At 38.4% G+C, this 26,689-nt stretch overlaps 1 protein-coding gene across 1 annotated transcript; it reads left to right on the forward strand.

Annotated features, from left to right (window-relative positions):
• Positions 1-17,099: 17,099 nt before the first annotated feature.
• LOC127448652 (fidgetin-like) lies at positions 17,100-21,264 on the forward strand. Its single transcript, XM_051711337.1, has 3 exons — positions 17,100-17,236; positions 17,594-17,704; positions 20,398-21,264. Exon 3 carries the CDS (start codon positions 20,406-20,408, stop codon positions 21,255-21,257), a length of 852 nt encoding a protein of 283 aa, XP_051567297.1. The 5' UTR covers positions 17,100-17,236; positions 17,594-17,704; positions 20,398-20,405; the 3' UTR covers positions 21,258-21,264.
• Positions 21,265-26,689: the final 5,425 nt, after the last annotated feature.

Consider the following 26,689-nt stretch of genomic DNA (forward strand, 5'->3'; position numbering starts at 1 on the left):
TGCTTTATTGGTGGTGCTTTCTTCTATTTATAAAATGTTGGGAATATCATTATAAAAAAACATTGGGACTTGGAAAGTATTTAATAAACATAACTTATTAGAATTTTAAATGTATGTTGTAAAGCAGCATTTAAACATCTCAGATCATCAGTAAATAACATGGACTGTTTCCTATTTAAAAGTTTAACTTTTTGTCCACTAGAGGTAATGGCACTTGGTTGTAACATATTCTGGCTGCTGACAATGATGAAGACGATGATGAGATGAAGAACCCAAGTGCAGTTTATTTACAAACGTGAACACCAATAACCCTGACTACAAAACAAAACAAAACATGGACTAAACTAGACTAGACTTGACTTGACTTGACTTGACTACAACGTACCAAACACATACCATCACATTCAATACTTGACAACCAGACAATGCAAACACAAGGGCTTAAATACAAGACATGGGAGAACATAAACCAATGAACAAACAGAACTCATAACAAGCTAATTAAACAATAACCCAATGAAAACATGACACAAGAACATGGAGAGAAAACAGAAATCACATGACAAGGGAAACAGGAACACATAACATGAACCAGGAACTAGAATTTCAAAATAAAAGACATGAATCAACACAATACACATGACATTGGTAAGCCTTAGACAATCATATAATATATGGAATATCTTAATTAAAAAGTCACCATCTCAATCACAAACTTTTATTTATTTTTTATTTATTTATTTTTGCCAACTTTGTATGCCTTGCTACTGACCACTTTCATTCCAGGATCCCTGGCCATATTTTAACAAAAGCACAGGAGGCCTATTACACTACTTTCTGAAATATTAAACAAGCCAGGTGTTTGACCATGTAAAAGAAATTCAAGACAGGATACAAAATGAAGAAGTTTGATGAGAACACACTACCATTTGAAATGCACTTACTCCATGGTAAAAATTTACAATGATAAACGGAAATGTTACAGGTCCAGCTGTTTTTACTGGTCAATGCTGTTAGCTTCCACTAACAAGATACTAAAGCTTGTTATAGCATTTAATGTTAACCGTTTGAGGGGCTGTCAGGAACCATCTGTTTCCATGCCAATATAACCTCTTAATACAAATCCACATGTATGCTAATCTAAAAAGCGTCAGAGTTTATCAACAAGAAATTAGACAGTGTTAGCATACGCTGTTGTGCTAGATATTAGCTCATTTTTCCTATGCTGAAGCATTAGAAAAATAATAGAAAGTCATTGGGATTTAATTAATCAACTTATGTGCAATGAGCTAATGCCATGATAGCTAATTAGCTTGTTGGAGATCCATTGCTTGGGCAGTGTAAGCCTCCAGCTAAACAGATTAGCTAAAAAGCTTAGGTGGATTGATTTTGTGTGTTCCGGATTCTGATACATAAAGTAACATTTTAACTCTAATGAACAAGAAATATAAGGTTGCTTTGATAACATTCCCCAAAATGTTATGAACAGTAGGAATCTACACACTGGCTTCATTAATGCAGTAATTTTGAAGTGTAATAACAATAATAGTACATTTTTATAAAATGTATATACATTAAAAGAAAATTGTAACTAAACCACACTAAAAAAATCTCAATGTGAAATCTCTGGAAGAAATATCTGGATTTATGTAACCATACATGAAGCAATTTGAAAAACAGCTGAAATACAGTATCTGTAAGCAAACAAACAATGAGTCACTTTTGAAACAATTAATATTGAGCAACCGTGGCACAGAAAATATCTATCCACAAATATATGGTTGTATATTTGCATTTTATTTTATTATTATTTTTGCTACACAGGTGCAAGTTAGAAATTAATGCACCAATATAGAAATGAATATGAATTACTTCAATTGTCAGATAAGAACCAATAAAAGTGATGTTTATAACAGATCACCATTTACAGTGTAAGTCCGCATGCTAATTTTGCAGATGATATTTCAGTATAATAATCAATAAGTAGAAGAATTGATTGTTTGTTCAATTAATTGATTCAAATCCAATGAATTAAGCAATGTGTTACATAATTTATACAAGTAGATATACATACATACTTACATACATACAGATTTCAATTTCTGGAAAAGTCAGTCGGGGGATGACATTTGGTGGGCTTACGGTAGTACACAGTCAGCAGGTGTCGCTATCCACCTTTTTCCTTGGGTTCTTACTGGGGAAACAAATGTGGGTGGGACTTCCGCCAGAAGTTGTTCTACAGCATTCCCTAGCTCTGGATGCAGTCATTGCAGACTAAAGGTCTGCATGGGCCTAAAAATGAAACCCGAACCCCGTACCTGAGACCGTGTGGCCTGACCCTATCTGGCCCGAAAGATACCGTCAGATTATAAGCCCGAACCTGACCCGAATCCAAAATCGCTCACTATATTTATAATTTCTTCTCCTAGCAAGTGCTGTTGCAATAGGCTGTATTTTATGTAAGCATACAGGCAACATTCGTAACAGTACTGAAACAAAGTTTTAACAAGGTACGACAGCCCCTCAGTACACTAGAGCAGAACGAGAAAAAAAAACATTGACGTTTATGCTCTGAAACTTTGCTTGGTGCAGAACAATCTGGAATAATATTAAACAATGCAACAGTCCCCTCCAAGGTTATTTTTGTACACAACTGACCCGCTGCAGCTGTTGGTTGATATGAACATTTTTAACAAAGAAATCACGCAAACTCTGATCGCAAACGGCTATTTAAAATTTCCAAAGTGCAGTCACTGTGTAAGATATGAGGTCAAATATGATCTAACAGGAGGAACAGGACCCGTCACCACCACCGCAGCACATGGATATTTAACACAAGTGTGTTAAACGTGAGGATGTGTATTCATCAACCTGTTTGTCACGTCTAGATGTGTTTTTGTTCATGTTTTGTGTTCATGTCATTTATTTTAAAGTTTAGTTCCTGCTCCTTGGTCAAGTATTGTGTTTATGAAACATTGTTTGGAATTCAAGTCAAGTCAATTCAAGTTAATTCTGGTCAAGTCTAGTTCATGTTTATGTTCTGTAGTCACGTTTATGGTTTTCACGCTTCATGTAAATAAACTGCATCAAGGTTCTTCACTTCATCGTCATCGTCTGCCTGTCATTGCCAGCATTGTTATAGAATACCTGACCGCAAAATGAACCCAGCAGTTCAGCTTCTTCATTTACGTCAGGGCAATCGTCCCCTGGAGGAATATGTAGAGGACTTTTGTGCTCTGACCAGCAGGGTCGATTTTAATAAGATTGCCCTCAAGGACTGTTTTCGCTTTGGGCTGAATGAGCCAATCTCCTCCTTGATGCCAGGCAGCCAGAGTACCTACAGCCTGACTCAATTTATCGATCTTGCCCTACTAATATGTGGTTCATCGTTCACTGTGGGGGAGGATGGCCACCGAGCCAGAGTTCCAAGTCATGGCTGCCGAGCCAGAGTTCCACATCATGGCCGCCGAGCCAGTGTTCCACGTCATGGCCGCCGAGTCAGGGTCTCACGTCATGGTCACCGAGCCAGCGTCCCACATCATGGTCGATGAGCCAGGGTTCCACGTCATGGTCGACAAGCCAGGGTCCCACGTCATGGTCGAAGAGCCAGGGTCCCACGTCATGGTCGATGAGCCAGGTTCCTACGTCATGGTCGACGAGCCAGAGTCCCACGTAATGGTCAATGAGCCAGGGTCCCACGTCATGGTCGCAGAGCTTGCGCCACCTTCTGCCCCTGATCCTGAGTCAGCTACATGCCATGTCACAGCCACGCCAGAGTCAGCTCCATGCCATGTCACAGCCACGCCAGAGTCTGCTCCATGCCATGTCACAGCCATGCCAGAGTCTGCTCCATGCCATGTCACAGCCATGCCAGAGTCAGCTACATGCCATGTCACAGCCACGCCAGAGTCAGCTCCATGCCATGTCACAGCCACGCCTGTGTCTGCTCCATGCCATGTCACAGCCACGCCTGAGTCTGCTCCATTCCATGTCACAGACACGCCTCAGCCTTCTCCATGCCATGTCACAGCCACGCCTCAGCCTGCTCCATGCCATGTCACAGCCACGCCTGAGTCTGCTCCATGCCATGTCACAGGCACGCCTCAGCCTGCTCCATGCCATGTCACAGCCACGCCTGAGTCTGCTCCATGCCATGTCATGGCCATGCCAGAGTCAGCTCCATGCCATGTCACAGCCACGCCAGAGTCTGCTCCATGCCATGTCACAGCCACGCCAGAGTCTGCTCCATGCCATGTCACAGCCACGCCAGAGTCAGCTCCATGCCATGTCACAGCCACGCCTGAGTCTGCTCCATGCCATGTCACAGCCACGCCTCAGCCTGCTCCATGCCATGTCACAGCCATGCCTCAGCCTGTTCCATGCCATGTCACAGCCACGCCTGAGTCTGCTCCATACCATGTCACAGACACGCCTCAGCCTGCACCATGCCATGTCACAGCCACGCCTCAGCCTGCTCCATGCCATGACACAGCAATGCCTCAGCCTGCTCCATGCCATGTCACAGCCACGCCTCAGCCTGCTCAATGCCATGTCACAGCAACACCTCAGCCTGCTCCATGCCATGTCACAGCAGCACCTCAGCCTGCTTCATGCCATGTCACAGCAGTGCCTGAACCTGTCACAATAATGCCTCAGTCTGCTTCATGCCATGTCACAGCCGAACCTCAGTCTACTCCATGCCATGTCACAGCCAAGCTTCATTCTGCTCCATGCCATGTCTCAGCCACATCTAGTCACCACCCTGAAATCTGCAGCTCGAAAGAACCCGGAAGCGTGGTTTCCTGCGGTGTGACATCAGAGTAATTTCATCGATAAATATTGCAGGTCCTACTGTGGCGAAGGTTGGCATACTGGGGTAACAGGTGCAATACAATGGCAAAAATGCTAGCATGTTAGCATTAGCCCATGTAAACATTACAAATTATACATAATCGAATGCAAATATCTTACTTTCAATCATCACTGAGTTGTTATAACAGCTTCTTTTACTGATTTCATGTGGATTCCATTCATAGAATGAAGCAGAAAGCATAATATTTCTAGAATTTGCAGCCTGAGTCCAGTGCCAGATCCAGAACTGTTCAGTAAACCTATACAAATACCAGCGATCGCTTGGAAAATATTGACAAACCATACATATTTGTAGTCATCTATATATTCATGATATCTTTCATCAGACTAAACATTATATTTTCGCCATACACAGAGTTTATACGTATAGATCCGAATGAGGAAGTCTGTTCATCTGGTCTCTGATGTGATACACTTTTTCTTCATGTCCATATTTGGATAATTTCTGCACTGCAGCGGCTTCTGGCTTCGTTGTTGAATGGATAACATACTATATTTAACAGACGACCACAGATTTCAAGATTACATGAGACACGTATCATATCGTATGCAGTAAATGTAAACATATATAAACAAAGTGACGAAGCGCCCGCTGTCAGTACAGTGAGCATCAACAGTTTAACAAGATTTCATGTTTAACATGAATTTGAGTTCATTTGAAATTTTCATACATTTAACTTTTATACTTTTGATTTGCTTTTGTTTGGTTCTTTGTGACTTTGTTGAATCTCAAACCTTATGTTATTGTTATTCTGCATAAGTATGCTGAGTCTAAGTAAACTGTGCAAATATTCAACTGTTTCATTTTACTTTAAGTGTATTGTGCAAGTTTGCCAAGCCAAGTCTTGCTTTGGTCCACACTCTGGAAGTGGTCTGTTAACTCTCAAAACTATCATTACTAAAACTAAAACTGAAACTAAAATATATAAAAACTAAATAGAAATGCATTTACAAAATAAAAACTAAACTATAACTAACAAAATCATTAATAAAACAAACTAAAACTAAACTGAAATTTATAGCAAATTTAAAAATGATATAAAATAAAAACTGATTTGAAAATGCAAAACTATTGGTCCCCTCTATGCAACCAGAACTTGTTCAGAATGTTGAATCTTTGTGACAAATGCGCTAAAAAACAATCTAGATGCAGTGCAAAGAATGAAACAGAGCGCAGGTGTCTCGACGTGCATTTTTTAAAATTTGAAGTTCTTTTTAACTTGACACGGTGTTTAAGCAGTGCCTGTCCTGTGCCAGATGCTGAAGAAACAGCGAGACACCACGCAACAGTCAAAGACATTCGTCCAGCATGTGTTTGCATAGGAAAACAATGGAAAAACAGAACAGACGCACTCATACAGGTTTGGTGTGAACGGCCCCTAACTCGTCTGTTCGCGCGTGTCTGTGAGTGAGAGTGCGTGCGCGAAACAGGTTCGGTAGGCTGTTTTTTTTTCTTCTTCTTCTTCTTCTTCTTCATTAATTACAAACCTGAACCCGAAGTCCTACTTGAAAAACTGACCCGAAACCGGCCCGAAACCCCTTGGGTTCTTGGGTCCCATGGGTCCCGAGCAGACCTCTGTTGCAGGCCCTGTTTACAGCTGGTAATAAAACACGTTTCGGATGATTTGATAGCAAAGGTCAGCGCTAAATATAGTTGTAAACCGGGTGCAAAATGTTTTGTGATTGGATCACAAAAACAGATACAGAGGTAGTCAAAAACCACTTTTTTATTGGTAATAACTTAACATTATTATCAAAACCTAACAAAGATCTATTATTATTGGAGAACTGGTGATCAATAACATTGATCATCAATGATGCAAAATTATTAGCATTGATCTTTGCAGAAAGGTTAAAAAAATTTCTTGACCCAATTATAGATGACTTTCAATCTGGGTTTTTGAGAGGAAGACATATTTTTAATAACATTAGATTAATACTTGATACTGATTACAGAGATTTTATTAAAGAAGAACGTTTTTATTTTATTTGTTGATTTCTATAAAGCATTTGACACTGTGAATCACACACTTTTATTTAAACTCTTGATTTCTTTGGGTTTGGGAAATACTTTAAAATGAGTCATTTTCCCTTTTTTGTTTTTACTGGTCACCCAAACAATGGCTCTTCATATTAATACGCATCCCTTCAAAGGTATACAAATAGCAGATAAACAAATTAAATGTTGCCAACTAGCAGATGACACTACTCTTTTTATGCACGATATGTTGCTATGGCACTTGATGTTCCTCAAGCAGTGATTGAACAGGTGGACAAAATTATTTTCAATTTTATTTGGTGGAACAAACCCCATTATTTAAAGAAGAATATATTATGTAATACACGAGAACAAGGGGGTTTGGATGTGCTTGATTTTAGGACATCAAATATTGTGTTTAAATTAAATGGATTAAAGATTATATTAGTTGTAGGGATAAAATATGGTATATTTTGCTGAATCTCATTTTTGAAATGGTTGGTGGTATTGATTTTCTGCTAAAATGCAATTTTGGCATTGAACACATCCCAGATAAACTAGCACATTTTCATAGACAAGCCCTATTATCTTGGCTACTTATTTATAAACATAATTTTTCTCCCCATCGATGCCTAATTTGGAACAATAGAGATATCAAATACAAGAATAAATCTTTGTTTATAAAAAAGTGGTTTGAAAATGGTTTAATCCTGGTAACACACCTATTTAAGGATGATGGTCAAATGTTCTGCTATTCAAAATACTTTTCAAACATATGGCATTCCAGTGACGGTTAAAGACTTTGCAATAATTTTTGATGCAATTCCAAGTGGTCTCATGAGTTTCTGGACGTACCTTTGTACACAAACATTGTCTGTTGAATAAGTGACTGATAGGGCAACGAACCAACAAGACAGCTACCTTTGGTTTTGGACACAGCTATTATCTTCAGAAGATATGATAGGTGTGGGTGAGATCACTTTTACATTCTTCTTCTTGTGTTTTTGGTGATTCACATTATTCATGCATACCGCCTCCCACGGGGCAGGGAGAAGAATCTCAAGCAAAAAATGACTTAAATAGAGTTCATTAACAGAGGTTCGGGAGGATCATGTTAATTTTAATCTGACAAATCACAGCACACAAGTAGGAGTATATAAGCCGCTGGTTACCTGCTTCCCATGACAACTCTCCTGACATGACAGTCTTTCCGGCACTCTGCCCCGCCCAAGGCCAACGAACAGGCCCAGGCAGTCAGATCATCGGATGTAACATCACTGCAAAGCATTTGCCTTGATCTGAACAGCTCTTCCATCCAAACAATCTCGTTATTGAACAAAAGCTGCCACAGCAGCTCATTTATTTTTTGCAGTATTGACGGCTACCACGTTAAGTGTTATACTTTTACGCTGTCGTTCTTTCTATGCTCCATTCGCCGAAGCAGTTTATAGCGTGAAGTTGCTTCCACAAACTGGCTGTTCCGGCTCTGTATACATCTGAAACAGCTCTCCACGACTGCTCATATGTTCTCCTATCTAAACTTTCCACCTGGAATGGTCCATCGCGCGAGCTGCCTCCACGAATGGGCACCGTTCCGGCTTCATGCCATTCGAGTTCCATTACAGTGCCTTTTTTATTCGAAAGCGAGAGAAACAAAGATGAACTATTCAATCCAACCACCATTTCAACCCCCCAGCATTTTTGAATCTGGTTCTTCCACACAGGTGACGAATAATAAAATATAATTTGCGTAAAGCAAAAGTTTATGAGCCACACCTCCCGCCACCACCCTGGAAAATCCTCTTCCATTCTTATCGTGGCTGCTAATGGTTCCAGAGCAAGACAATATAATTAATGGGGAAAGAGTGCAACCCTGCCGGGTGCCCCTATCCAGAGTAAAATAATCTGAAGTTAATCCATTTGTTTGTACCACCGCTACTGGGTATCTATAAAGTAACTTAATCCATCCAATAAAGTAATTAACGTATTCCAAACATGTATATTTCCAAAATCTTAAAAAGATAATCCCATTCTACCATATCAAACACCATTTCAGCATCCAGTGAGATGCCCGTGACCGGAGTCTGATCATTCACCACTGACCACACAATATTGATGAGACACCTAATGTTATCAGAAGAGCTGCGGCCCCGAATAAACCCCACCTGATCTATATGTATAAGAGATGTCATAACTTAATTGGTTAGCCACAATTTTTGACAATATTTTAACGTCTAGCTGGATCAGGGAAATTGGACGATAACTCCTGCACTTGCTTGGATCTTTGTCTTTTTTAAGAATCAGACTGATCCAGGCTTGTGTCATGGTTGGCGGAAGCTTTACATTCTTTAATGATTCCATATAAACTTCTAACAAAAGTGGAGCCAGTTCTGTAGCATAAGATCTAACAAACTCAGCGGCAAAGCCATCTGGCAAGTAGACAAGGCCTTAATTACCTCGCCAAGCTCCTCCAAGGTTATCTCAGAATCAAGAGAATTTTTTTTTGCTCAATTTTCAGTTTAGGGAGTTTTAATGGTTCCACAAAATTCCTAATATCTTGATCCATAGACAAAGACATGGAACTATAGAGATCAAGATATAATTCTTTAAAAGCATTATTAATATCAATGGCCGAGGTAAAAATATCACCACCAGCAGATTTCACTGAGGGAATGGTAGCAAAAGACTCTCTCTGCTTTATATATCTATCCAAAAGCTTCCCTGCTTTGCCCCCGACTCAAAGTATGACTGTCTTGCCCTAAATAACCAAAACTCCACCTTCCGTGACAAAATAGTATTATATATGTATTTCAATTGGGTCAGTTCTCTGAGGCCATCAGATGACATTCAGCGCTTCAGCTCTGTCTCTGTACTTTTAATATTCCCTTCCAACTCCACGAGTTCTCATGCTTTGGATTTTTTGATGGATGAGGCATACTGTATGATCCGACCCCTAAGAACTGCCTTAAGTGCCTCCCAAGCCACACCCACAGAGGATACTGAGGACCAGTTAGTCTCCATATAAATATTGATTTCAGCCTTTAAAATTTGTTGGAAATCAGGATTTTGCAAAAGGGATACATTAAAGCGCCAACTATATGATTTATTTTACTCCATATGTGGCAACACCTCTAAACTCACCAGGGTGTGATCTGAGACTAAGATTTTTCCAATTGAGCAATCAACAACAGATGAAATGAGGGACTTAGATATTTAAAAAAAAAAAATAATAATAATCTATTCTAGAATAAATCTTATGGACTGATGAAAAAATGTATAGTCCCTACCAGATGGCTTTAAAAGTTTCCAAATATCTGTAAGACCAAGATTTTTACACATCCTGTGAAGTGTCAATGTTGCTCTAGGTTGCTTACACACTTTTGCTTCACTATGATCAAGGACTGAATCCATCAATAGATTAATGTATCCTCCTAATATTATATCATGAGGGGTGCCAGCAGCCTGCAACATCCCTTCAAGATCTTTAAAAAAGCCCTGATCTTCAGCGTTAGGTGTGTAAATATTAGCCAAAATCAAATTTACCCCTGAATTTCTGTTAAAACAATAATAACTCTTCTTAATTTATCTTTAATCTGTTTGAGACATTTGAATTGTAGATGTTTACTTATCAATGCAATGACTCCCCTGCTCTTACTTGAGCCAGCACTAAAGAAAACATGTCCACCCCATATCTTCCCAAAGTTTTCAGCTTTCAGCGGGGAAAGATGTGTTTCTTGAAGAAACACTCTATCATATTTCCTTCCTTTAAGAAAAGAAATTACCTTCCTTCTTTTTATATGGTGCCCCAACCCATTCACATTCCACGTGGAGAGAGATAATCCACTCATATTAACAACTGACATTTTGACATATGAGAAAAAATAATTTTTGTGCCAAAAATAAAATTATAAAGAACCATTCAGACATTAGTGCAACAGTCAAACCTCGAACGTCCCCCAAACCAAACAAACAGAAAAAATAAAAAAGTGTGCATTAACCCCGTGCACAACAACACCAACCAGCGTCCATCCCTCTAAACTCAAACAGTCCATGTACGCCTACGAGAGTCCCCACGACAACTTTGCCATCGGATTGCTCAAGTCCGGTACTTCTGTACAAATTTTGTGAGACAGAATTACATAACAGAAGAAAATCTATAATACAAACTCCAGCCAATACACAGAATAAACACAAAGAATGTTCCTTCTCATAACTGTCCTGAAGGTGCGATCCTTCACAAAACAAACTCCAGCATGTAGTGGAACCAGCACAAAAAGAAAAAAAAGGGCCGTTCAGTTTCCTCAGACAGTCAAACGAATGTTCAGTGAGCCGGCTGTTCATGAGTGCAGTAGATGACCTGATCCTTCCAATGTCCTGCAAAGAATACTCCACAATACAAACTCCAGCCAATAGGAGGCATAAACAGAATGTGCACATTCACCTGCACACTGTCCCGAAGGAGTGCCACCCCACAACACAAACTCAAGCCGCCAGGCAGAACCAGCACAAAAAGTAACAAAGCAGGCGCCCAGTTTCCTCGGATGGTCAAGTAAATGTTCAGTGAGTCAGGTCCACTAGATTGCAAAGCAAGCGCCACACAATGACTTACTCATTCCATAGGCTTTATGAAGGATATCGTATGTTGGGGATAAGTAAATACTTTGCGGCCATCCTTAGCATCAATTCTCAACCTGGCTGGGAACTTCAGTGCAACACGACCCTCTGTCGTTGCAAAAGTTTCTTGAAGGAGTGTTATTCCACAAAACAAACTCCAGCCGCTGGGCGGAACCAACACAAAAAGAAACAAAAAGGTGCCCAGCTTCCTCAGATAGTCAAGTGAATGTTCAGTGAGTCAGGTACACTAGGCAGCAACATGAAAATCACCAAATGGCTTACTAACACCATTGTCTCTATGAAGGACAATGCTTGCGGTGGGCATGTAAATATTTTGCGGCCATCCTTAATATCTATTCTCAGTTTGGCTGGAAACATCAGTGCAAAAGCGGCCTTCCATTGATGTAAGTGTTTCTTACATTCCTTGAATCGATCACGTTTCTCTCTTGCCGAATTCGCAAAGTCTGGGAACAAGAAAATGTTGTGGTTCTTCCAAGAAAGCTGTAACATGAGATCTTTATTGGATGATCTCAGAAATTTGGCCAGAATTGATCGGGGCATGTCTCCTTCCACGGATGTCTGAGCTGAAACTCTGAGAGCTTGCTCGATTTCCAGCTTATGGCCTGTTATGTTGAGCTGACTCGGAAAGAGCTCATCTAGTAATTTTACCATTTCTTGGCCTTCCTCATGCTCAGGAATTGCAACAATTCGGACGTTGTTTCGCCGATTATGATTCTCAAAGTCTTCCAGTTTTTCCCAAACACGTTCCAAATCTGTCTTGGTCACTAGCGGATTAGCAGCTAATTCCCTCTCTGATGACTCCAGATAATCGATCCGTTTCTCGACGTCCCTGATTCTTGTAACCAACTCAGAGAATTTTGTCTCCATCGCAGTGATCGATCAACGTATTACAGCAAGATCCTCCAAGTCCACCACAACCTTTGCCAGCATTACAGACATGCTCGCCAGTTGCTGCTGAATCTCTCCCACTGTACCATCCAAACTGAGTCCCTGGTCTGCGGCCCTGTCTGGGGTATCAGCTTGAGCATGTAAGTGTCTTTTAATATCTCCAGAGCCCAAGGATTTTGAATTCTTTGACATGTTGACTTCATAGAACTGTTATGTAGCAGGGTGTATCGAATCTCACCGGTTTAAGACACAAAAAGAATTAAAAACTAGTAAAGTGCGCAGAGCTCGCCGTTCACACGTCCGACCCTTGCATGGCGCCACGTGACTCCCAGAGCCATAGCTCTTTTATTTCTCTGATCATTTTATGCTGTTTCTTCACATCGTTTATTGAGATGTATTTCCCAGCACATTTCTCCTGCATTTCCATATGCATTACAGAGCTGCAACTCTCTTTATTCCTAGATAATTTATGCTGCTGGTCACATTGTTTCTAAATGTTACTAATATTTATTATTTATTCTCTCTAGACTCATCTCCCCAAAGTGTCGACTGCATGATTTTCCCTCTAATAAGCATTAGCAGTCTGCATGTTTTCCCCTCAAATAAGCATTAGCAGCCTGAGGTTACACCTCTGCTGATGCAAGTGCAGCCCACACTCCAGTGGCCGTGGATCTAACTTTTCACAGATTTCTTTGGGTTGTGAAATGTATAAACATTTCACCTAAATATGAATATTTTGTCGTTTCTACAGAAACGCCATCTGCATGGGTTTCACCAATATTACTTTCAGCAGGTCTCTTCGAGAGCCCATCTAAAATCCCTTCCACGGGATTGTTCACAGGTTTTCCTCTTGCTTTCGCTATCTAGGTATCACTCCAAGACTTCACCGTTACCTTCCAAGGAGCCAAAGACGGCAAACATTTAAGTTTCTAGAAAACACAACTGTGGTGTTCCTACCATTGGCTCAAAACATCCCTAAGCAGCACAAATGGGCTGTTATATGACAAACTGCCCTGACACCGCAAAGTAGCACAAACGTGGCGTACAGATGCCACAACTGTGGCGTCATTCCTGCAAAAGGTGCAAATGCACTGTCCAAGCACCGCATTCATGGGCCTGTTTTCCTGTTATTAAAAGTCTAGGTGTGTAGCTCATAAATATACAGTATATATACACATCGCAAACCACAATTTGGCAAGGTTCTCTACTCAGCGCCACCTGCCATTCGAATGCTGTGTGGGCTCTTCTGTTCAGATGCCGTGTGAACCTATGCACTTTGGGCCACAGGTTCTCCTGCTCAAATGCAGTAGCTCTCCCATTCAAGCGCAGTGGTGATGCAGTAATCTTAAGAGCCTTTTAGCATTTCCTATTAACCTTCACATCATGACAAACATAATAAAGTTGTATACATATCTAATCTTTTGCTTTCCTTAAAGCTGCATATAAACGTAATTGACATGTTTTCCATAACTAACTTTTGCTTCCCTTTACAGATGTATATAAAGGTAAGACATTTACGTATTCTAACTAACCATTTGCTCCCCCTTCATCTGTAACAATTTTGTATTTCATCTATGTGTAAGTGCTGGTAAAGAAATACTGTGGTATATGATAATATTGTAACAAATTTATCAGCAACCAATTTGATTTGTCATTTTATAATTGTATTAGGTATCTGTGGAATTCAGTACAATTACAGCAATCCCTTTTGTGTCCAAATATGGGTCAGCTTGATCATTTCTCAACCCAGTTCCTCAGAATTTCCAAAAACAAAGGAGGAACAGGGGCATAGGGGTTCTGTTTATTTCTCACCAAACCCAATCATATGACTTCATAACACTCACTTTATACAGAAGGAGTCACATGGAATTATTTGATGATGCTTTTGAAGCTTCAGAAGATAAGGGCACCACTGACTGTCATTGTGAAACCAGCAGGACAAACTGGCCAAAATTAACTTTTAGAGTTCAGAAAGAAAATAAACATAACAACAGGAGGTTGAGTAAATAATGACTGAACTTTTCATTTTTGGGTGAACTATCCCTTTAAACCTTGGTTTATATGCTCTGGAATGTTAACATGCACATGATTCATACCGTTTTAATTTCAGGGCTTGTTCGTATCTTTACCGCATTTCTCAGAAGCATCAGAGTTGACATTCATGCAGTAGGCACAACTGTGACATCCAAGATTATTTTGTAGCTTTCCTGTAGCAAAGCTTCTGGTTTAGGACCATTTGTTTGTTTTCTTGTACTGGTTCCTGGTATTTTGGGGCCCTCACAGATGCTGTTATAGAATTAATTTCAGCCAATGAATAGATCGACAAACTTGACTCTTGTAGAAATTACAGAGTGGAATATTCTGTGTGATGCTATTTAAAGAAAGTGTTAGAGGAACAGGAATAAGTCTGAAAATCAAAATGCTAACTTGTGTGTTAATTCTGCTGAACACTGCTCGTTTGTCACATTTCCAGATTGCCACCATCGAAAAGAAAATGTAAATGCGTCTAGAGAACACTTGCTGCTTACCTGAATGAAGACCCCTCAAAACTCGTGAAGGAGTACATGCAAGTTATTTAAATTAAAATTGTATGTTTCCCTAAAACAAACTCCCCCTTTCACCCCTGGTCTGTTGTTAATTTTCTTTTTGTATTTTACCTTTTTTTTAGGATGTTTCCCATGATGAAGCCCTAACCTCTATGTGCAACACCACCCTTGGAATCTATGTGGTCTCTTTGTGGACTTTTGAAATGTATTCTCATTAACTTCTGGCTTTCTCTAAGTGCAACTTGAAATAACTGAAGAAAAAAAATCAGCAGTCCCTTTCTTTTGCAATCTGCCTCCTTTAAATTGGAAAAAAGCTGCTAACAATGCAATAGTTGTTCAAAAAAAGACCAATATTTAAAGGACATGGTAACATGGTCATACTTGAAACAAATATACTGTAACACAGCCAACAAGTATTTCAAGTTGCACTTAGACGAAGCCTATATATGAGTATTTTAAAATCCTTTAACTTAAAGGGAAGATGCTTTTATTTTTATGTTTTACTTTTTTTTTCTTGTAATAATGAGAATTACTTTTGGATTTTGAAATCTGAAGGCAGTCTTTTACAGAGTAAAAAAAAAAACTATTTTCCCTAAATGCATGCTAAACCTATTCATACATGTTCACTGAATGAATTATTCATTGAATAAACCCTCATCAAAGGATCCAGAATGTGGAAGTACAGCAACAGCAGTTTATATACCACTTTTTACAGTTAAAATAGCAAAAAGAATCACTCATCATTTTCATTCTTAACTTTATTTCTGAAACTGAGCAAGAAGAGTACAAACAGTGCCTTCAAGTGATGACATTTAAAAACAGCAAAATACTGAGTCAACAAGAATAAATTAGAATTGGGGGAAAAAGACACAATAAAATAGATAAACTAATAAATTTGACATGGTAGTGGTAGAAAATTGTTAAATATGTGATATGTATTATACATATTAATGGTTTTGATAGTTTCCTATAAATCAATGAAATTAGCCATTGTGTTTATCATAAGGAAACCAAAAATCATATCTTTGAGAGACATGGAAAAGTCTTGTATAATAAGTCTTAAAACATATGTTCCACAGAAGAAAGAAAGTCATACAGGTTTGGAACAACATGAAGAGGAGTAAATGATGACAGAATCTTCTTGTTTGGGTGAACTATCCCTTTAGGTAAAAGTACAAAAGTATTAGCATCATATACTTAAAACATCAAGAGTAAAAGTTCAGAATGGCACATTCCAGAATATTATATATTACTGGATTATAATTATTGAATGTATGTGTTCATCTTTAAAGTTGTTGCTAGTAATGTTGGGCACATTTTAATTACTATATATTACATAGTAAAATTACAGCTCTGCTGAAGATGTATAATTCGCAATGTCACCTGTGACTATGTATATACCAGATGTGACAACAGCACATCAGTTTGCCTTCAGGACTTTCTAGCAGAAAGACTTTCTAACACATGGTTGAAATTGTGAAAGGGTCTAGTATCTAAAACTAACTAAATTGCAACTGAAACCCAGAAATAAAATGTCAATAAGTTCTGGCTACAAATTAGACAGAAACTCCAGCCTCCTGAATGAAATAAAAGTCCATGACCCATTCAGCTGTCAATAAATTTACATTTTCTGAGTTTTGTCACTCTTTTTACAACCTCACCTAAACCCTTTGGTAGAAAGCTCTGACACTAGCTTTGCATTAGGTTGATGTACCTATCAACGACTTTCTATAGCGGCGACGTACTTATCCATGACATTGGAGTCACACGTCTATTGCGGCGACGTATCCTTCTCTCACGTAAAATTACACGACTGTCTCCTTCGGTAGGTAATCGTGGCACAAAACACTCACCATACACCCAGGGATTTTAGTACAACCCCCACACATGCAACATAAACACAAACATTCAATAAACTAATTTAGAAAAGAATACCAATTGTCCCGTACTGTATTACATTATAAACTAATGCCATTTGAGTGCATGATTTATTGTTCAAGACACCAGCCATTTGTTGCACTTACATAAACAGTGGCAGAAAACACAGTTATTTAACTGTAAAAACATTCTAAAGAGATTCCCTTTCTCTGTGCTTAAATACTTAGAACAAAAAGAGAGGGCAGGGGAGGGGAGGATTTGGATGGGGGAGGGGCCGTGCATGTGGGCTGTTGTCACAGGGACAGAGGGAGGTTGTGCAGAGTTGCAGAGAAGAATAAAAAAGAACAGGCTAAAGGCAAAAAAAGAGTGAGACTGAAGGTATGGCAGCAAATATACTTAGAACTGCTATGGTGCAATGGAGATACACAGAGAGGGACAGGTATGTTTCTTAATGCATGTGCCATTTGTCCAGTACCTTGGACTAATTTACAATATGTACATATAATTACTCTGTATATTTAAAAAATAATGCCTCTATTGATCTGTTTAAAAACCAATAAACTAACAAATCATAGGCATGTAATGAAGCGAAGGTAAGATAAGAATGAAAGTAATCAAATTAATTTCTGATTGTTTTGTTGCACATGCATTCTGTTTATGCATCAAAATCTCATATCTTACTATTAATTTCTATGGGTTTGTAAAGCTAGTTTATGTATGTGAAATTATGTAAGCTTGTGGAAGATACTCTATGCAAGGTGAAATAATAACTTGCCTCTCCCTCTTTTTTTTCCAGGCATGTGTGTTTATGAACAATGGTGAAAAGATTAATGCACACCAATAACATATACTACAGTCAACTCACAAAATCAACACGCTGAATTAGAATTCAGGTTAAAACAGTATGGTAAGTCAATGCACATTGCACAGGAATGCATTCTGAAGTGTCTTTGAAAGTGTGTGTATGAATGTATATATGTTGGAGTGTTGGTTAAGATTCTGCAGCAGGAAAATGTGCTCCACAGAAGCCCGAGAGAGAGAGAGAGAGAGAGAGAGAGAGAGAGAGAGAGAGAGAGAGAGAGAGAGTAATGACTTTACCAGCTGTTTCTTAGCTCTCATCTCAAAAGACTATACAGAGAGTAATGCCTCTTAAGTCTTCACTATACTGATGCTAGATTTTGGACAGTATGTGGCCAGCATCTTAGCAAAGGTCATTTGTAGTTCACAGAATTAATTAAATAATATCACGGCTAACTGACTTCCTAGTTTTGCAGATCTGTAGTCATTTGATTTGGTAAGAAGAAAGCCTGGTTTCGAAGTCCAACTAGCAGCATGTGTGAATATGAATATGTTTGTGTGTGTGTGTGTGTGTGTACGGGTTTGGGTGGTTTTAGGAGGACTTTTTTTTAGGTTACAAACTGGTAATTACAAGGGTATTATGCTATAAATGTGGTTTATGAGGACACACTAATGTCCCCATAATTCAAATCGCTTAAAAAATACTAAACAATGTTTTTTTGAAAATGTAAAAATGCAGAAAGTTTTTTGTGAGGGTTAGGTTTAGGGGTAGGTTCGGGGGATAGACTCTATAGTTCATACAGTATAAAAATCATTATGTCTATGGAGAGTCCTCATAAGGATAGCCACACCAACGTGTGTGTGTGTGTGTGTGTGTGTGTGTGTGTGTGTGTGTGTGTGTGTGTGCAGAGAATGTGCTCTTTGTAAATAGATCCCAGGCTGAATTCTTGGCATTTCCGGGTGCAGCCATATTTATGGAGAACTCAATGGTCTCCTTAATGGAAGTTCTAGGACATGTGTGAATTGGAGGGAAGCAAGCAACTTAAAAGATACATAGAAATATATAAACAGCACAAAGTCAAAGAGAATTAAATAAAATACAGACACTAGATGTTCATGCATTAAAGACTAGTTGTGTTAAGCAAGGATTTATTGGGATGAGTGAGGACTCTCAACTCCCTTGAGCCCTGACAATTGTGTCAATTTTCATGAATATTTGTTTAAAATGCTCTTATACTCTTAGTGCCAACAGTCTTCTACCCAGCACGCTCTAGAACTTTGCTCTAATCTGTCAATTCTAATCTGCTTTCATCTTCCAGGAGGCAAAAATAGACACACGCACACACATATACAAATAAATACTGGTTGCAAATCCAACTTTTAATCACTCATTTAATTTTTCTTAAATTCCTCAAAATGTGTGAGGATGATGTGGGCTGTGCAGTGTTACTGATATTACACTCACACAGATTAAGATGCAAAGAATAGATCACATCTTGTCCACATTGCTAAGAGGTTCCATGTTGTGAATGCGGGTTGCAGTCAAGTTGTGGAGTTTGAGGATTTTCTTTTCCAGCAACTGAGATGTGATAAATCTACTGTAAGGTTTTCAACCAGTGGTTTGTGAAGGTTCTATGTGTGTGTGTGTGTGTGTGTGTGTGTGTAGCGTTAACTAATCACTAATTGACATTACCTTCTGCTTTTATTCATGCACTGCAAATATTAATTTCTTACTCAATATTATTGTCTTGTTTTCCAGTAAAGATATCTAAACATACTTAAAACAAGATTTAATTGAGAAGCAAAATTATATAATTTATTAAACCTGAAGTGTGTAACTTTTATGATGTTAAAATACCCTCTCCTATCCCAGTTTAATATGCAGAGACAACAGTTAGTAGGCAATTTGTAGCTTGATTTCCTTGAAAACTGTAAACACTGTGTCTCTGTGGCTCTATTAAAATATTACTCTGTAATGTTTTAGAGTCCTGGCTGTCTGACACAACAACATTGACTCAATAAATGGTGTGAGTTTGGTGAGGGACAATCTATTTAACAGATCAATGGAAGGAGTGAATATTTGGGAAAGTTGTTTGAAAATAATGTTTATTTTTGCAATTTCGCTTGGTTGCTCACAAATTACACACTTCAGCTGTAAGTCTTGTTTTCAAAGAATTCTAACAAAATGTATAGGGGTATCAATCGATAAATTATTTTAATCAAATTAATTACATGAAATGCCGATTAATTAATCATATATATAAATATTTGCTCAAAAGGCCCCCCAAAAAACACAATTTAATATATTATAATAAAAATAATTATTAGACCATACAAAACGTGGCTTTAGAAGTCAATGTATTGTTTGGTTTATTTCTATATCATTAAATGTATACCTATCATTGGCCTACAGTCCACAGCAATCGACTGTACAATTGTTCTCTATAAACACAGGTTAGACAGACGCTTTTGGAGTGGCCCAGTGTGCTTGTGTCACGTTTTACTGGTTTTTAGGATGTTTAAAGTTAAATGTAGTTTGAATCTTTAAAAAAACACATCTTGAGAGTTGAGACCTGCTTTCTGCTGTCTTCGAAGAGCTGTGCATTAGCTGTACAGCTGGAGTTGTGCTTACTTGTCCCTACTGACTGAGACCTGCAAAAATATGAATGTGGTACATCAAGCTTGAAAACAAGTGCAGTGTGGTGGAGATACACTTATAAGATACTGCATGCATTTAAACAATTGCACAACATATCTTTTTATCATTTATGTGAAAAGTACATTACATTCTTGGCTTTTCAGGTGTTGTAATGATGCAGTGGTCATCTGAGTGGGTGGAGCAACACTATGATGTCTCCTCTACCACATCACCTTCGGTTCACCCTAAGCCCCTCTCATATCCCCAGCCTAGCCGTCCTGGGTTCTCAGGCTATAATGATGACATCAGTGCTCTCAGTGCCTCTAGCTTGCTGAAGCGCTATGCTGAGAGATATTCCTTCAACTCTGCCTTACCAGAGCATGGGACTTTCCTGAAAAGTGAGCAGCACCAAGAAACATGGCCTGTGGGATACAGTTTGGAGGCGCACCCTGGTTTAGATGCATTGAAGGGGACTTCGGGGACTGAAAGTGACCTTCCAGAGCAGCAGTACAGCCGTGGTCCCACATCTCAGGATTACCCTTCATCTTACACTAGTCAGCATCTGCTCCCTAAACCATCCTATCTTCCTTCACCAGCATTTTCCTTGCCATCTGTATACCTGCCCCCCACACCAGGCTATGCTTATCCTCAACAATGCAGTCTGACCGCCAGTTACCCCCATAGCACCCCTTCTTTGCTGCACTCAGGCCTACACACACTGACTCCTCTGAATGTCACTCTCAGCAGCCTCAGTCCTGCGGAACTTCCACGCAACAGGAAGTTTGGCTTTGACCAACCCAAAACTGCCAGAGTGTCACCATACACCATCAGGGACAAGGGTGATCGACAAAGCAGTGATGGTGGATGTGTCAATGAAAACTGTGGGACGGACACCCAAAGTTACAGGCCAGAAAGTCTTTCCACCCAGTCTGATCTTGAGGCAGATTTGGTGGGTAAAACCAGTCCTCTACGGCCTCAGGAGACACGATCTTATGGAGGTCCAGGACAGTACACATATCCCTAAGTCTACTTGACAGCTACCCAGACAGCTTCCCAAAAATCAATACATTTTTACGTGTTTATAGCAATACTTTAACATATCAACTATTTGAAATTATATGAAACATGACGATTGTTTTTACAGTAGACCAAGGTTCTATGATTCCATGAGACTGCTCTACTAGCCGTGGACTAAGCTAAGTACATGTCTCTCTTATGCACATTGTCAATAGCATGCCTCAGGTGATTTAACTAACTGCAGCTATAAAGGTGAAGTGTGTAATTTCAGCATTACTAGTGGCATCCAATTGGAATTGCAAAAAATAATTATTTCCCCCAAGTACTTTGCACATCTCCTGCCCCAAGCTCACACCATTGGTTAAGCCAATGTGGCAGTGTTGGAGTTGCTCAGACAAAGGCCAGAAACATACAGTACTTTATGCAAATACACATACGCAGATGTGAGCGCTTGGCCATTGCATTGCAAACACCTGGCCCTGTTGAACATGCTTAATGTGCGTTATTGCGTTACTGTGGCGGTAACAAATTGAAGTACTCAAGGAGGCGGTAGAATTACAGCAATTGTTTTGCCCTTGTGACAACATTTGGAACTTTTGTAATGCAACAGCACACATAATCTAGCTTGCTTAGCTAGAAACGTCCAAATGGCTTACTTGTCTCTGTATATTAAACTGGGATAGGAGAAAGTATTTTAACATCAAAAAATTATACACATCATCTTTAATGAGGCCTGTAGCACAGACGCTATTTGTATCCCTTCATTTCGACATTCCGCTGATCCTTAAATTACTCTTTCTTTTTTATTCTTATCCTTTCCTTTATGCTCTCGCCCTCTATAATTATGATGTGCAGTGAATATTACAGTGACAAACACTAATCCACTGCTTCAATCAATGAAACCCAAGCCAAAGAAAGACTGAAAGAGAGGAATGTAAAAAGAAAGGGAAAAAGAAATAAGATTTTATAACAATTCTCAAACTTATTTACCATTTTCTTAATTTCTTCTTAAAATACACAAAAACATATCTTACATTTTAAATCAGAAAACAGATATGAATGTTTCACATGTCATGAGTGTAATATAAGGTTTTCATACATGTTGTTTGTGAACATGTGAGGGGCAATTGTAGTAAACCAGTGTAATTTAACGGAGGTGTAAACCAGTGTTCTGTAACACTGTGATGTTTGAAATACTCTTACTTTCGAAATATTAGGTAAGATTCCTCTATAAACTTTGAATGTAAATCTGATTTCCCTCAGGAATTATGAAGCCATACCTATCTTTTATCTTATAGAAAGTTTGAGTATGACAGATGCTTTCACATTTTTATTGTATAGCTTTTCTTAGAGTCTGTGCCATGTCCATTATGCGACATGGATGAAGTTGCAAAATTATTCTAAAGTTGTCCTTTAATACTTTTTAATGTTAAAACTTAACTGTATTTGTAAATCCTTGCCAATACACACACTCCTATTTCAAATTTAAATATTTAAACTATATTATTACACATTGCACATTAATATGTCAAGCATCAACTTTCACTGTGCTATCTGGGCTGCGAAAAGGCTAAGAAAATGTGCTAAGCAGTCTTTTCCACTATTCCCCTATTGTGACTCTTACTATGGAAACCCACTGAGCTGTCCCAGCCCCCTAAGGTGATCACTGGATGTATTTTCTTCTGACCATCTGACCCTCTGACCTCCGCCCATTCTTTATTTTAAAGGAGTCCTGTGAAAAAGAAGAGAGCTTTTGTTGTGGTGAGGTAAGCGGAGCATACACTGAAATGTACAAACAAAACTACAAATGACAGTCCAGTTAATATTTAAATCTGAATCTTTATATTTTAAGTTGGGGAACAACATGCCCATTTTTAATTTTGTGGTTAATATTCATTACATGTTAAAAACCAGATCTACCTCACATTTTTGCCATGCTATATGCTTTGATTATGCAATTGTTTGTTATATCTGTGCATTATTTGTCTGAATGTCTACCTCATGAAAAAAATTACAAATAAAAATTATTGTACAATGCACAGTTTATTTGTTGTATTTTTGTTTTTGACAAAAAGCTAAAGTAGCTCCTTTGACAGGACCATACAATTCCTTTTGCAAAAAAAAAAAAAAAAGTTATATACATTAATAATATACTGTACATGCATTATTTAATGCATTAGATATCATGAACTAACAATGAACAATAATTTTATGTATTTTGGTTAATTTTAATTTGATACTATTGTTCTTTGTTAGCTCATGTTAGTTTGTTATGCAATTATTAATGTTAATACATACAACTTTCAATGTTTATGTAAAAATTCAAATTAAAGGGTTAATCTTTAACCAAGATTAATAAATGCTGTAAAAGCATTGTTCATTTATTGCTGTAATGCTTCTCAGAACATTAAGGTTTCAGTATTCCACAATCTGGCAGTATTAAAAGGCTTTTACAGCTTTTAATTACAGTAAACAGTATTTATGCTTAAGTATGCATAGGTGCATTTGTTCCATAAGGGCCAGAGGCACAGCTGGTGCTGCCAGGTCACCTTGTATGCTGTCCAGGATGACATTCAGATATCATGGTCCTTAACTCCTAACAGCAATCTCAACCTTATGGCTGTGCAGCCGTGTCTCTGTTTAAGCCATCCAGTCACATGATCTTCTCTCAAGGAAAAAGTCAAGGAGAATTTGTTTGTACATTTGTACACTGTCATGAATTGTATTCTCTCTTTGTCCATTTTTATCCAGTTATGATTTTGACAGTTACCATACAGAGGATTATTTGTGCATTGCCCTCCATATTACATACAGTATATTTGTAGACACTTAGGAGATAATATAATAGTGCATAACAATAATTATTTTGCAAGGCCTTAAAGATACCGCAGATAAATGACCTTCAATTTTAATATGATTTTAATTAGAATGTCCATAAATATTTATAGTCTTATCTTTTTGGATGTCCTCAGCCAAACTAAACAATAAAAACAGACGCTGACTTTTGACTTTCCACCTCTTCCTTATTCTGAACCCTCCCCCCGCCCATTACCCCACCCAGCTTCTTGCAGTCAGTGTGCAGCAGAGTGTGACAAATGCTTTATTCTCTCCATCCACCCCCACCTCCCAGTACACACAGCCTGCAGTGCTTTGTTTTGCACAAGTTTCAATACTGTTGCAGCCACATTGTAAGTCATTAAATCTTAAACTGATGAATTGTGTCTTTCATCCTTCGGATGAACATATATGACAATACCTCTTCATCTATAATTCTTTTTTACCTTATTAATTACCTCCGCTGTAGTTATCTGTAACCCTGCTCTGCTATACTACACTAGGGCACATATTCTCAAGCCATTTAGGTGCTTCTCTTTCCTCTTTCTGCATTAGAGTCTAAGGTAGCCTTTCACATAACATGATGAAAATGTATCTACTATGTATCAATATTAGAACTATACCAATGATTAATGGGACATATGTGAAGGTGGACATCTATAATTAATACCCTCACTGATGTCATTACATTACCAGTAAGCTAGCATGGACATGTGTCTGTGTCAGAGCATCTCAATGTATTACATATACACTGTTTCCTACACCATTAATAATGTCTAGCAGTTTATAGAACTTTTGCAGCACCATGGCTATGGCATCTTTTTAGTCCCTATTGTTTCTGTGTAATGTATTTGTGTCCTCTGTTGGGTCCTGTAAAACTCCCTCCCCCAATCTTCCTCCTGCTGCTCTTCTTTTTTTTATAAATACAAAAGGTCTTATGTAAAATAATGAAATCCTGAAGTCTGTTTTATACTTCCAGGCTTTTATTGTCTTCACTGTGGTGAAATACTCTACAACAAACATGCATAACTTTTATTCTGCATACAATGTCCTTGCAAAGTATTCAGACCGCTAATAAATTCTCTCACTTTACTGAATGGCAAAATCACTGATATTTTCTTAATTAATATGTGTTCATCTGTGATATTTAGACAAAGCAGTTTCTTACTTTAAGACTTTTAGGGCATTGTGAAATGAGAATCTGGACTACATGATAACTGAACACACCTCTCCTCTATCATCTCTTATTAACCCCTCCATTCTAATGAGTTTCAACACAAACGTTGATCTGTTTTATGCTGACATTTTTTAAGACCAGGAATTGGGTGTGGTGTTGGGTAAAGTCCACAAGACTGGCTTTACAGAAACCTTGATATTAACTAGAAACTTGAGTCTCTGGTGGTTTAGGATAAAATCAGTAATTCAGTGTAAAGATGTTTCACTTCAAAGTGCTTTGACTACAAAATTGTCCCTGTTTTTTAGCCAGTGTCTTTTTTTTTTTCAACAGCCAATCAGGTGTAAGGACATTTGGACTTTTGTTTTCACTGAATTCTTTGTTTGGCTCAGAGCTGAAAGGGATGGAGTGAAGGAATGCTGTTCAACATGCAACACTGCATTCAATTCATCATGATAAGAGCAGAGAAAGGAAAGATACACATTCCCTCCAGTGGCACCTAAAACACAACACAAAAAAACCTTAAGAAGTGTATGTCAGCAGTCCTAACAAAGTCAATGTTGTGTAGATCCACCAACAACATAGAAGAAAAGGCTATTTGATGAAAGTACATGAAAGTAAACATTTAAAGTCAATAGTCCCACATGTAATAGATAAATGTGGTTTATAATATAAAATATTATCAATGTATTGTTTTGTGTATGACTACAGTGTAAAAAAAAAACATTTCAGCATTAAATTCTTCGCTCCCGGAAATTTTTTCATTTACATTTTTCTATGTATCTATGATTAGTTGCAGAGGACATCTTTAGGTGGCAACAAATGAGCATCTTTAAAGCTGATGTATGTAACTTTTTCTGTTACAATTAGTGCTGTCAGCGTTAACACATGCGATTATTTTAAAATATTTAACGAGTTAATTTTTCTTAATCGCGATTAAAGCATGTACCTATTTGACATTAGATTCTGACATTTTATTCAGCTCCGTGCAAGTTGTAAACACTGTTAGAGGGTGGGGCCTTAGTGATGTGATTAGTGGGGATTTTACACCCATAAACGCACTAAAAACAAACACACAACAGCGAGTCCGTGCCAATAATCAAGTGCTGGAGAAAGAACCTTTTATAAAACTAATGCTGAAGGGACTTCACGGGACTTGACTGAAGTCCTTCACGTGTTTTTTGTAAGTCAGCATTTTACCACATAAGCATGTCAATTCTTACAAGCCTGCTGTGCAGCTAGTTCCCTTGCGACTCCGTACACTCGACATTGCGTAGCAACGCATATGGAGAATACCTTCTTATACGACCTAGTTTAAACCTCTCTACAATAATGCCAATATTCTTATATTGGCTATAGTGTTTGAGCCCTGCCTGTTTTGACGCGAAACTGTCCGCTACAAAAATAGGTGCACAAACACTCATTAAGGC

This window comes from Myxocyprinus asiaticus, chromosome 12 (assembly GCF_019703515.2).
Source record: "Myxocyprinus asiaticus isolate MX2 ecotype Aquarium Trade chromosome 12, UBuf_Myxa_2, whole genome shotgun sequence".
Taxonomy (NCBI): Eukaryota; Metazoa; Chordata; class Actinopteri; order Cypriniformes; family Catostomidae; genus Myxocyprinus; species Myxocyprinus asiaticus.